The following is a 14,885-nucleotide window of genomic DNA, read 5'->3' as shown; positions in this document are numbered from 1 at the left end:
TTTATTTATTCATGAGAGACACACAGAGCGAGAGAGAGAGGCAACAACACAGGCAGAGAGAGAAGCAGGCTCCATGCAAGGAACCCAATGTGGGACTCGATCCCGGACTCCAGGATCATGCCCTAAGCTGAAAGCAGATAGATGTTCAACCACTGAGCCACTCAGGTGTCCCGTAGCCAAGAATTCTTTATCGAGCAAGGCTGTCATTCAGAATAGAAGAGATAAAGAGTTTCCCATCCAAAAAAAAACTAAAGGAGTTCATGACCACTAAATGAGCCCTGCTAGAAATATTAAGGAGAACTCTGAGTGGAAGAAAAAAGACCAAAAGCAACAAAGACTAGAAAGGACCAGAGAACATCACCAGAAACACCAACTCTACAGGTAACACAGTGGCACTAAATTCATATCTTTCAATAATCACTCTGAGTGTAAACTGACTAACTGCTCCAATCAAAGAACATAGGGTATCAGAATGGACTTAAAAAACAAGATCCACCTATATGCTGTCTGCAAGAAATGCATTTTTTAAAGATTTATTTATTCATGAGAGACACACAGAGAGAGGCAGAGACACAGGCAGAGGGAGAAGCAGGCTCCTCACAGGGAGCCCAATTTGGGACTCGATCCCTGGACCTGGGATCATGACTGAGCCCAAGGCAGACGCTCTACCACTGAGCCACCCAGGCATTCCAAAAGACTCATTTTAAACCTAAAGACACTGAGGATTGAAAGTAAGGGGATGGAGAACCATTTATCATGCTAATGGACATCAAAAGAGAAAAAAAAAAAAGCCAGAGTAGCTATATTTGTATCAGACAAACTAGATTTTAAAACAAAGACTGTAACAAGATATGAAGAAAATCATTATATCATAATAAAGGGTTCTATCCACTAAGAAGATCTAAAAACTCTAAATATGTCCCCAACTGGGGAGTACCCAAATATATAAATCAATTAGGAATAAATATAAAGAAACCCATTGATAATAGTGCAGCAATAGCAGGGGACTTTAATGTCCCACTTACTGCAAAGGACAGATCATCTAAGCAGAAAGTAAAAAAGGAAACAATGACTTTGAATGACACAGTGGACTAGAGGAACATCACAGATACATTCAGAACCTTTCAAACTAAAGCAGCAGAATACACATTCTTTGTGAGTGCACATAAACATTCTCTAGAAGAGATCACATGCTGGGTCACAAATCAGCCCTCAACAAGTACAAAAAGATGGAGATCATATCATGTATGTTTTAGACAACAACACTAGAAAACAAAGTCAACCACAAGAAAAAATTTGGAAAGATCACAAATACATGGAAGATAAAGATCATCCCACTAAAAAAGTGAACGAGTTAACCAGGAAATCAAAGAAGAAATTTAAAAAATATATGGAAGCAAATGAAAATGAAAACACAATGGTCCAAAAACTCTTGGGATGCAGCAAAGGCGGTCCTAAGATGGAAGTATACTGCAATACAGGCCGACCTCAATATGCAAGAAAAGTCTCAAATATACAACCTAAACTTATACCTAAAAGAGCCAAAAAAGGAACAGCAAAAAGCCTAAATCTAGCAGAAGGGAAACAATAAAGAAAGATCAGAGCAGAAATAAATGATATAGAAATGAACAAAAAAAAAAACCCATCAGTTAGTTATTCGAAAGAATTAATAAAACTGATAAACCTCCAGCAAAAATTATCAAAAAGAAAAGAGAAAGGACCCAAAAATATAAAGTCATGAATGTAAGAGGAGAAATCATGACCAACATCACATAAATACAAACAATTATAAGAGAATACTATGAAAAATTATATGCCAACAAACTGGGCAACCCGGAAGAAATGGATGAATTCCTAGAAACATATCAACTATCAAAACTGAAACAGGAAGGAATAGAAAATTTGAACACACCCATATCCAGCAAAGAAATTGAATCAGTAATCAAAAATCTCCTGACAAACAAAAGTCCCAGGCCAGATAGCTTCCCAGGGGAATTCTCCCAGATGCTTAAAGAAGAGTTATTCTTCTCAAATTTATGTTCCAAAAAATAAAAATGGAAGAAAATCTCCAAACTCATTCTACAAAGCCAGCATTACCTTGATTCTAAAACCAGACAAAGACCCTATTAAAAAGGAGAATTACAGGCCAATATCCCTGATGAACAGGGATGCAAAAATTCTGAATAAAATATTATCAAATAGCACATTAAAAGGTTTATTCAGCATGATCAAGTGGAATTTATTCCTGGATTGCAGGGGTGGTTCAATATTTTCAAATCAATCAACATACCACATTAATAAAAGAAAGTATAAGAACCATACGATCCTGCCAATACATGCAGAAAAAGCATTTAACAAAGTACAGCATCCTTTCTTTATAAAAACTCTCAACAGAGTAGGGATAAATGTAACATACCTCAATATCATAAAGGTCATACATGAAAGACCCACAGCTAATATTATCCTCAATGGAGAAAAACTGAGAGCCTGTCCCCTACAGTCATGAACAACATAAAGGATGTCTACTCTAACCATACTATTTAACATAGTACTAGAAGTATTGGCCTCAGCAATCAGACAACAACAAAAAATAAATAAATAAAAGACATCCTAATTGCTAAGGAAGAAGTCAAACTTTCACTATTTGCTGACAACATAACTCTTTATAGAAAACCATAGACTCCACCAAAAAATTGCTAGAACTAATACACAAATTCAAAAAAGTTGCAGGATATAAAATCAATGGGCAGAAAGCTGTTGCATTTCTATACAACAAAAATGAAACAACAGCAAAAGAAATGGAGGAATCAATCCCATCTGCAATTGCACCAAAAGCAGTAAGATACTAGGAATTAACCTAACTAAAAAGGTAAAAGACCTATACTCTGAAAACTATAGGACACTTAGGAAAGAAATTGAAGAGGACACAAAGAAATGGAGAAACATTCCATGCCCATGGACTGGAAGAACAAACATTGTTAAAATGTCTATACTAAACAAGCAATACATTTAATGAAATCCCTATCAAAATACCACCAGCACTTTTCACAGTGCTAGAATAAAAAATCCTAAAATTTGTATAGAACCACAAAGGGCCCTAAATATCTAAAGCAATCTTGAAAAAGAAAAAGCTAAAGGCATCACGATTCCAGATTTCAAGCTACATTACAAAGCTGTGGTCATCGAGACAAAATGGTACTAGCAGAAAAACAGACACATAGATTAATGGAATAGAATAGAGAACCCAGAAATGGACCCACAACTATATGTCAACCACTCTTCAACAAAACAGGAAAGAATATGCAATGGAAAAAAAGTCTCTTCAACAAATGGTGTTGGGAAAACTGGATAGCCACATTGGGAGAATGAAACTGGACCACTTCCTTACACCATACACAAAAATAAATTCAACATGGATGAAAGACTTCAGTGTGAGACAGGAAACCATCAAAATCCTAGAAAAGAACACAGGCAGAAACCTCTTTGATCTCTGCCATAGCAACTTCTTACTAGACACGTCGCCAGAGGCAAGGGAAACAAAAGCAAAATAAACTATTGGGGCTTTATCAAAATAAAAAGCTTCTGCACAGCAAAGGAAACTATCAACCAAACTAAAAGGCAGCCTTCAGAATGGGAAAAGATATTTGCAAATGACATATCTGATAAAGGTTTAGTGTCCAAAATCTATAAAGAACTTATCAAACTCAACACCCAAGAAAAAATAGTAATAATGCAGTGAAGAAATGGGCAGAAGACACAAAAGACACTTTTCCAAACATGACATCAGGATGTCTAACAGACACATGAAAGGATGTTCAGCATCTCTCATCATCAGGGAAATACAAATCAAAACCATGATGATACCACCTCACACTGGTCAGAATGGCTAAAGTTAAGAAACAACAGGTATAAGCAAGGATGTGGAGAAAGGAGAACCCTCTTGCACTGTTGATGAGAATGCCAACTGGTGCAGCCTCTCTGGAAAACAGTTTGGAGGTTCCTCAAAAAGTTAAAAATGGAACTACCCTACAATCCAGCAACTGCACAATTGCACCGCTTTGGGTACTTACCCAAAGGATACAAAAATACAAATTCGAAGGGGTACATGCACCCAGATATTTATAGCAGCGTTATCAACAGTAGTCAAACTATGGAGAAAGGCCAAATGTCCATCGACTGATGAATGGATGAAGATGTATACGGTATATACACATACAATGGAATATTACTCAACGATCACAAAATGAAATATTTCCATTTGCAACAACATGGATGGAGCTAGAGTGTATTATGCTAAGTGAAATAAATCAGAGAAAGACAAATACCATATGATCTCACTCATATGTGGAATTTAGCAAAGAAAACGGATGAACGTATGGAAGAGGGAAAAGAAAAAAAAGAGAGAGGGAAATAAGCCATAAGGGACCCTTAATGATAGAGAATAAACTGAGGATTGATGGAGGGAGGGGACAGATGCATTAGACACAGGTGATGAGTATTAAGGAGGGCACTTTTTATGATGAGCACTGGGTGTTGTATGTAGGTGATAAATCATTGACTTCTAGTCCTGAAACCAATACTGTACTGCATATATGTTAACTAAAATTTACCCAAGTAGAAAAAAATAAAGTCTTTATAACTAAAAAACAGAACTTAAAACTACGTGTAGTTTTACTTAAAACAAGAAGCCCTTTCTAAAAGTTGCTTATATTTATCTTTTTTTTTTGAGGTTTCAATTACTCTAAACAAAACATAATACAACACTTCTACATCAAAACCTGCAGCAGTTGTTCAAAGCACTATTTAGTGGAAAAATGTCCAAACTTCAATGCACTTAGTAAAAAACAGTGGCTAAAAATGAATAAAATATCAGTAATACCTACAGAATTTTATTTCTCTCAAGAAAAGTATATATAAAGTAAATTAATATTTAACAACGTTGATTTATGATAATACTAGTTTTTCCAACATCAAGCAAGTGCATACATACAGGTTATTTGCAACTCTTTTCCAAGAAAAAAAAAGAACTAAACTTTGAATTCAAGAAAAATGACAAAATAACAAACTGCCAAAATGTAACATAACAAAAAGCATGATCAGGAATTAATAGTAAGAGAAGAAGGAAGAGTGGGAGAGAAAAAAGGAAGAAAGGACGAATGGAGAAAGAAAGGAAGAAGTGAAGGAAGAAAGAAAGGAGAGATGGGAGGAGGGAGGGAGGGAGGCTCAAGTTGATCAATCAAACCCTATGCTTGTGTGATCCCCCCTAGTCCCTACTAAGAGAATTTCTACTATCCTTTAAAGTATCAATCAAATATCAACTCCTCTGCTTAGCATTTTCTGAGATTTCAAAACAGTTAATTTCTCCATATTTACTGAATATATATGTACAAATAAATGAAGACATGAAATTAACCTCAAGGTAATATATCTTGATTCCAATATATACAATTGTCCTTTCATATTTTAGTCTTCCCATTTAAGTATAAACATCTCAAAAAAAAAGTTTAAACATCTCAAAAGAAAAAATGTCATCTTATCCATAAAACCACAAATACACAATAAGTATTTGTTAAATGACTGACCTCCCAGCATATCTAACAAGACAGACACATCATGAAGATGTCTTCCATTCAAGAGCACTACTGAACCCCTACACTAAAAGACTGTGCTGAGTTCTGCAGAAATAAAAAGTGAGATATCCCCCCCAAAGAGCTAATAATTAGGAATAAATAAAAATAGATCAAGTGGAAATTGAAAATGATACACAACTTGCATAAATTTGCAAATTTCAAAAATAAACTTAGCAACACCTGTCAATATTTTAAATGTATATACCCTTGGCCCAACCACTCATATAATATGATTTTATTTAATGCATATACTAACATCAATAAAACCTAGGATATCCATCAATAAGGAACTGATTAAATAAATTACAGTGTAACAATAAAATAAAATACTATATAATTGAAAATAATAAGATAAATACAAATTACTGAAGTAAAAAATATATATCCAAGATACATTTTCAAATAAAAAAGCAACTTTCAAGGCAGTGTGTATACTAGCAATCTATCTATACTTTTTTAAAAGATATAGATAGCAGGATAGATGGTTATAGCTAGAACTGTATCTAGAGATATTGCTATAAATTTTACAAAGAATCCTAGACAGACACATAATAGTGAACAAGAGAGAGCATAAAGGGAATTTAAAGTTGCATTTGTACATGTCATCATCCATTCTATTTGATGTTTCATTTTAAATATATATATATTTATATACTCATAAAGAATATATTCTTATCAGATAACAGTATTTAAATGTTGAAAAAACTAAAATATTAAAAGAGTATTTTTAAAGCAAATTTTATTTTTCTACATAAACTCATTTATCCATTCACTCAACAAATATTCATCAAATGATTTTTATGTGTCAGGCACTATTTTATGCTGAGGTGGAAAAAACAGAATAAATAATAATAATTAGCATGCCAGATGTTGGTTTTATGGAGAAAAAATTAACTATGGGTGGAGATAAGGAATGCAGGTAACCAGGAGTTGCAATTTTATTTAGAGAATGTACACTCTCTGAGAAGATAACATTTCAGTAAAGAAATTCAAAGAAGGGAAGATAGTAAGTCATGTGACTATCCAGGGAGAAGAGCCTTTCCAAGTAGAGGAAACAGAAAAGTCCAGAGGTCCTAAGAAGGGAGCCTGGACATTGGATGAAGAGCAACTATGGCCAAAAAGCACTATGTCTCAGCAAAGAAGTAAAAGAATTAAGAGATGAGGTCAGACAGGTTAAGGGCAGATCTTATAAATCCTTTTAGGAAATGTTAAGAAATTTGACTTTTGCCATGAAGAAGATGAGAAGTAACTGGAGGGTTTTGAAATGGTAACATGATCCGATTTATATTTAAAAGACTCTTTCTTACAGTGTGCCAAATAAGGCTTTTGAAATAACCCCTCAAAAATGACCACAGTAGGGATGCCTGGGTGGCTCAGCAGCTGAGTGTCTGCCTTCGGCTCCAGTTGTGATCCTAGAGTCTGGGATCGAATCCCATCTCGGGCTCCCTGCAAGGAGCCTGCTTCTCCCTCTGCCCATGTCTCTGCCTCTCTCTGTGTGTCTCTCATGAATAAATAAATATTTTTCTAAATAAATAAATAAATATAACAAATGACCACAGTAGATAAAAGAGAAACAGGTAATGTAGTCAGATTTCTTTTAAATTTATTTATTTGAAATTCATTTGCAATTAAATTTATAAATATATATATAAATTAAATTTATTTTAAATTTTATTTTATTTCTTTTAAAGATAGAATTTTTGTTGTTGGTTGTTTAAATTCAATTATCCAACAGAATTTTTTTAAATTTATTTTAAAGATAGAGCCAAGAATTTTGCTGATGGACTGAATATGAAGAGTAACAGAGAGATGGTTCCAAGATTTTGTCTGGTCTTAGGAACTGGAAAGACAGGTTTACTATTTAACAACATGGACAAGACAGCAAGAGGAGCAGGTCTGAGGAGAGATTGTTCTAGGCATGCTAAATTTGAGATGCTGATTAGTCATCCAAGAGAAGATACTGAGCAGTCAGCTAGATATACAACACTAGAATTCAAAGAAGAGATTATGAAAATTTCCTCTGTAGGTTATATGATAAATAAACCAATAAAATTATTGGCCCAAATGAACCCTTATATCTAAATTATTCTATAAGCAACTGTGTTTTATGGTCTAAATAAAACTGAAGATCAGAATTTTTAACATTAGATTAAGAAAACTTATTTTCATTTTATGAAATGAAAGTCTTAAAGTCAAACATAATTCCACCTGGATTTTAAAAATTTCATGTTCAGTGACATCTTCTAGGATATAATGGCTACTGCAGCTACGGATTTTCAGTATGTGGGGAGTAGAAAGAGCTAGAAATACAAACACAAGAAATCCATAAGTGTAAGAGAAATTCTTAAGGTCAGAGTGAAAAACAAAGTATGGTAACTACAGAATGTCAACATTTGGGACATATTAAAAGCAACAAGTGAGTCAACAGGCAGCATGAACAATCTATGAGGATATAATAGTTGCCAAGCATAAAGTTGATGACTTGCTCCAGACACATTTAACCAAGTTTCATACTTATTTCCCCCTCAGAACATATTGTCAATCTTATATTAAATATACGTAAGGATTCAGGGCACCTGAGTGGCTCCGTCAGCTGAACATCTGACTCAGGGTCCTGAGATCAAGCCCCGGGGCAGGCTCCATGCTTAGCACGGAGTCTACCTGCCCCTTTCCCTCTGCTCCTCTCCCCACTCATGCTCTCACTCTCTCTCTCAAATAAATAAATAAATAAATAATCTTAAAAAAACAAGTTAGGGTTCCAGGAAAATGGTGGAGTAGGAAAGCACCAGGACTCTCCCACGTAGGCAACAGTTGCCTAGATGGCACAGTCAGCAGAATCTGTCTGATGCAATTATTTTATGACCCTGGAAGTCTACGGAAGGCCTGCAACTTCCAGAGAAAGTTCTGGAGAGTAAATTGCAGCTAATTTCAGTCCATTTCACCTGTTAGCACCGTAGCAGCTACCTATCCCCAATCCCTCAGCATTCAAGGAAACCATGCACACACTAAAGGAGCAGTGTGCAATCAGCTTGGAATAAGCAAAAAAAAAAAAAAAAAGACCTTGTCCTACATTCACCAAAGAATCTGTGCTCTGAACTCTAATTGCTGTTTCCATGCTCAGCGGGGAGTCTGCTGAAGATTCTCTGTCTCCCCCTCCCTCTACCCCAACTCACAAGAGCATGCATTCTTTCTCTCTCAAATAAATACATAAAACTTAAAAGAAAAAAGAATAATAAGAAGAAAGAGATGGCAGCGAAAGCAACCTTGAAAAAGAATAACACAGCTGGAGGCATCACAATCACAGATTTTTAAATATACTACAAAGCTGTAGTAAGCAAAACAGTATGGTACTAGCACAAAAACAGCCACAAATAGACAACCCAGAAATAAACCTACCCTCTGACAAAGGAGGTGATAAATGGTGCTAGGAAAACTGAATAGCCATATACAAAAGAATGAATCTGGACCACTTTTTTATAGCATACATACCCAAAAAGAAACCCTCAAAATGGATTAAAGACTGACATGTGACCTAAAATAATAAAACTAGAAAAAAAATATGGGCAGCAATTTCTTTGACACAGGCCTTAACATTTCTCTAGATATATCCTCAGGCAAGGGAAACAAAAGCAAAAACAAACTATTGAGACTATACCAAAATAAAAAGCTTTTGCACAGTGAAAGAAATAATCAATAAAACAAAAGGCAACCTATTGAGTGGAGAAAGTAGTTGCAAATGATATATGTAATAAAGGATTAATACTCAAAATATATAAAGAATTTATACAACTCAACACACACATAAAAAAGTAATCAATTACAAAATGGGCAAAGTACCTGAATGGACATTTTTCCGAAAAAGACATACAGACAGCAAACAGACAAATAAAAAGATGCTCAACATCACTAAGCAGCAGGGAAATGCAAATCAAAACCACAATGACATCACCTTATACCTATATGAATGGCTAGAGTCAAAAACCCAAGAAATAGGGGCACCTGGGTGGCACAATTGGTTGAGCACTTAACTCTTGATTTCGGCTCATGTCATGATTTCAGGGTCATGAAATTAAGCCTCCCCCCACCCTTGAATCGGGCTCCACAATCAGCAGGCAGTCTGCTTGAGATTCCCCTTCCTTCTCCTTCTGCTCCTCACTCTTGGGTACTCTCTCTCTCTCTCTAATATAAATAAAACAGGACCACCTGGGTGGCTCAGTTGGTTATGCATCTGCCTTTAATTCAGGTCATGATCCCAGGGTCCTGGAATCGAGTCCCACATCAGGCTCCCTGTATGGAGCCTGCTTCTCCCTCTGCCTATGTCTCTGTCTCTGTCTCTCTCTCTCTCTCTCTGACTCTGTGCCTTTTATGAATAAATAAAATCTTTAAAAAAAATGATAGAGATGACAGAATGAATTGAAAAAATATAGTCCACCTATATGCCATCCAGAAGACCATCTTTAGATCAAAAGATACAGATAGGTTATATAGAGAAGTCCTAAAACTCAAATAAAAATAAAATAAAAATAAAAATAAATAAAAATAAAAATAAAAACAGGGGATCCCTGGGTGGCTCAGCGGTTTGGCACCACCTTCGGCCCGGGGTATGATCCTGGAGACCTGGGATCGAGTCTCACGTCAGGCTCCCTCCATGGAGCCTGCTTCTCCCTCTACCTGTGTCTCTGCCTCTCTCACTCTCTGTGTCTCTCTCATGAATAAATAAAATCTTTAAAACAAACAAACAAATACAAAATGGGTAAAGGATTTGAACAGACATTTCTCCAAAGAAGATCTACAATTGGACAATGGAGACATGAGAAAATGTTCAACATCACTAACGATGAGGGAAATGAAATTCTAATTTACTATCAGTATGGAAAAATGTTCAAAGATCTCAAATACATGGTCACCCAGAACTTCATCTCTTCTAAGTATTTGATTGTAAGTATCCCTTGGTGATATTTTGTGTTATCTCTATCCCCCATCATGCCACAGATTATCCATCCTCTCTTTACTATTGGAAACAGACTCACTAGTGTCTTTAAAGCTGATCAGATTGGAGAACCAGGAATCAAGGGGTAGAAATGGGAGTGGGACCACTCAATGAGACTCATAGTGACTCACTAGCAAAATGTGTGCTTCCCGGCCCTAAAACTGTGTGCTCTACTAACCTAGACATCTTAGTTCTAAAGGTAGGAATGCTTCCACAAGACAAAATAACATTTCTACTGACCTGGAAGTAAACCTAACACTGGCCACATTGGGCTCCTTATGCTTCTAAATCAACAGGCAAAGATAATGAGTTTTAGTGTGAGCTGGAATGGCTGATTCTGCTACTCTACATTAGAGGTAAAGAAGTATACATCTGAAATACTAGAGCTCCCTTAGGGCATTCCTTGGTATCACTGCCCTTCCACTGAACACAATGGGAAATTACCAGAACCCAATTCAGTCAGGGCTATTGATGGCCAGACCCGGAATAGAGGTAAGGGTCACCCCACCAGGTAAAGAATCACCACCAGCTGAGATTCTTCTCAGGACAAAGGGAATACTGAAGGTGAAGCAGAAGAAGGTGGCTATAATACCAGCTACAGCCACATGACCAGTTACACAAGCCAAGACCATAATTGCCAGGACTATTATCTACTTATTCTGGATATGAATATGTATGTGTGTGTCATAGTAAGTATCTTTGTTTTCTTCTCTCTTCACCTTATGTAAGATTTATATCATTGTACTTTGGTATTTTTAACATTACATCATAGTATTTGTTATAGGATATCAAGAAGAGTCAATTACCCAAGGATTTTGCATCCTCTTCTGGGAAGATGCTTAGAATATTTCTAGTTGTAAAAAATAGGTGATCATGATGTTAGGCAGAAGCATGACCCTTTAAATTGTTAGAGATTTAGTATAGTTTAAGGAATGCCAAGTTGGCAGAGTGGACTATGATTATTAATTTTAACATTAACTCCTGGTCAAACATTATTCAAATAATTCTGGGACATTATTTTTTAGATGAGATTGACATTTAAGTCAACAGACTGAGTAAAGCAGATTGTTTTCCATGATGCGGATAGGCCTCGTACAGTCAGCTGAAAGTCTTTAACAGAAAAAAATAAATAACCTCCCCTGAAGAGTGCACTCTACCAGCAGACTTCCCTTGGACTCATATTGCAGTATCAACCCTTCCCTCACTTTTCAGTCTATTCTGGAGATTTTGAACTTAATCATGTCTCCACAATCACAAAACAATTCCTTAACATAAATATCTCTCTCTCTTTCTCGCTCTCCCTCTTTCTCTCTCTCTCTATATATATATACACACACATACATACACACATATAAATTGGTTCTGTATCACCAGAGAACTCTAATATAGTCATATTTTTAAATAATAATAAAATAGACTCCTTTCAAAAAAGACTGGTGGGTACCACAGAATATATTGAAATAGTGGACCACCAATGATCCATACAACTAGAGGGACACTGCATCACAAAGAAGGCCATTAGCACTCAGCTCCAGTGTATGGTTAACATCCATTCTGACTGTTGTCACACTAGGGATTTTTAATATCACTTTATTTATAAATAAGAATTCCAAGTAACCTCAACATTCAAATTGGGCAGCCTGGGTGGCTCAGCAGTTTAGCGCCACCTTCAGCACAGGGCGTGATCCTGGAGACCCGGGATCGAATCCCATGTCAGGGTCCCTGCATGGAGCCTGCTTCTCCCTCTGCCTGTGTCTCTGCTTCTCTCTCTCTCTCTCTCTTTGTGTGTCTCTCATGAATAAATAAATAAAATCTTTTAAAACAAAACAAAACAAAAACAAAATTATGAAATTTACAGAAAAAATAGGAAAACAATTTCATAACTTCAGAGCAAGGGAGCACATTTTAAATTTGACAGAAAAACTATAAGCCAGGTTTGTGCTTCATATAACTACATAAAATACATGAAATAAAGAATAAAATAAATGAAGCCTGTACAATGAGAGCAGCATAAAGAAAATGAAATAACAAGCTATCATGTGGGAGAAGGTGTTTTCGTATACAAAAATAAAAAAGGGCTAGATGCAACATGAAAGAACATCCAAAATATGTAAAGCATTCTCATAAATGAATAAGAAAATACAAGCAAATTTATAAAACAAAATGAGCAATAGACCCAATTTAGAGTTTCAAGAAATAGAAATCTCAAATGCCCAATAAATATCTGAAAATACCTGCATTAGAAATCAGAAGACTGTAAATTAAAAAACAATGAGAGACATTAAAATCCCCATTAGATGGGGAAAATTGATAAGCATCAATCAAAAGTTGGCAAAGATATAGAACAGCAACTCTCATTTATTGTTTATGGGGGTATAAATTAACAAATCACTTTAAAAAGTAGTTTGGGGGCAGCCCCAGTGGCTCAGCAGTTTAGCGCCACCTTCAGCCCAGGGCATGATCCTGGGGTCCCAGGATTCAGTCCCACATCAGGCTCCCTATGTGGAGCCTGCTTCTCCCTCTGCCAGTGTCTCTGCCTCTCTCTCTCTCTGTATCTGTCATGAATAAATAAATAAAACCTTTAAAAATAAAAAAAATTAAAATAAAAAAATAAAAAGTAGTTTGGCTTTACTTAGTAAAGCTGGATCTGTGGGTCTGCTATAACCCTGAAATTCTATTCCTAGGTATCCATGAGAAATTCCTGTATATATGACCAGGATTTGTGTACAATAATGCTCACAAAGGTCAAAACTGACCATTCAAATTTCAAACAAAAAGAATGGATAAATTACTTGTGACATATTCATGCTGCAGATTAATATACAATAGTGAACAAACTGAATCTACTACAGACATCTACAGGGATCAATTTCACAAAGTTAAATGAAAGAAGAAAGAATACACTCAATAGTGAAACCTGCCCAGATTTGGTATTTCAACCTACCCCCAGTGCCCCTGTTCCTTCTTATCATATTCTACCTTTTTACCATAGCTCTTATCTTCTCAGCCATCCTCTGTGCTCTTTAAGAGCAGGTCTTTGGTTTGGGTTGTGGTTGCTGCTCACTAAAATAGCCAAAGCACCTACAACAGTGCCTGGTATATAGTACTTGCTCAGTATTTGCTAAATGGACTAAAGTAATTCCAATTATATAAAATTCAAAAAGAAGCAAACTAAACATCATGTTGATTTGGGATATAGAGAGTAAGATTATAAAAGATTATAATGAATATTATAAAAGTCATGGTATTAGTAATCTTTAGGGCAGAGAAGGCAAATACAACACAGAAAGGATACCCAGGAAATTTCTATTTCTTAGCCTGGACTTTAAAATGTACATATGAAAAAAAAAAAAGAAAAAAGAAAATGTACATATGTATATGACATATATGTATACATGCATATGCTTTATAAGCATATATATACTTACACACTATACCTCACAATAAGAAAAAAATATCAAAACAAAACTTCCATTATTACATCCCCCCCACTTCACTCCTACTTGGATTTAACCATTATTACTGTGATCCCACATAAGAGTCCGTTAACAACTAGAATACTTCATGCTAAAACAATGGCAAACTTTGTCTAGGAATCTAATAGAAATTCTGATCCTATCATACAATTTTCAATTGAAATAGTTGTCATCAGGCATCAAGTATTAGTCAACAGAAGAAAATAAAAGTTTTCACATCAAGCAACGACACACTAATAGAAAAAAACTACTTCTAAGTATTCTCTCTCAGACACATAGATTAAAAAAAGAAATATAGAAGAGAATAGAGATATAGGTATATCTTAATTCAGTATGCAGGAAATATTTCAAATATACCTGTATGCTGCCAAACTCAACGTTCTCATAATGGAAATGTGCACATTCAGCCATCTTCGGAAAGTGACCTTTAGTGAAGGGTAACCTGAAGTACATGAAACAACTAAGTGAGATGCAAGATACTAAAATAGCCAAATTATTAAACCTAAGGAAAAAATAAAATGGGTTGAAGAGCTCATGCAAGCAAAACTATTTTAATAAGCACATGCGCATGAGCACACATATATCCACACAAACCTTTCCAGAAATACAGTGAACCAAATGAAAATTACATTTAATGCACAGGTCAAAAACAACACAAAACAAAAATTAAAAAGCATCACTACACTCTCCTAATCTTGACCCAAGGCAATGCCCATAGAAAATCTACACCTTCAGTGAATGTTATGAAAACCGTGAGAGCCAACTTCTAATCAGAAGCAGCATTCCCAA

General features: G+C 35.6%; 1 protein-coding gene across 8 annotated transcripts in view; it reads right to left on the bottom strand.

The window, feature by feature from the left end:
- Positions 1 to 14,885, bottom strand: part of ARHGAP32 (Rho GTPase activating protein 32) — a 291,821-nt gene that overhangs the window by 142,722 nt on the left and 134,214 nt on the right. For all 8 annotated transcript variants that reach the window (XM_049109759.1, XM_049109758.1, XM_049109760.1 and 5 more), the window contains one exon: positions 14,454 to 14,538. In XM_049109759.1, coding sequence (XP_048965716.1) covers positions 14,454 to 14,538 — 85 coding nt within the window. The remainder of the gene's footprint in view (positions 1 to 14,453; positions 14,539 to 14,885) is intronic.

The sequence above is a fragment of the Canis lupus genome, chromosome 5 (genome assembly GCF_003254725.2).
Source record: "Canis lupus dingo isolate Sandy chromosome 5, ASM325472v2, whole genome shotgun sequence".
NCBI lineage: Eukaryota > Metazoa > Chordata > Mammalia > Carnivora > Canidae > Canis > Canis lupus.
This window is presented reverse-complemented; position numbering and strand designations above follow the sequence as displayed.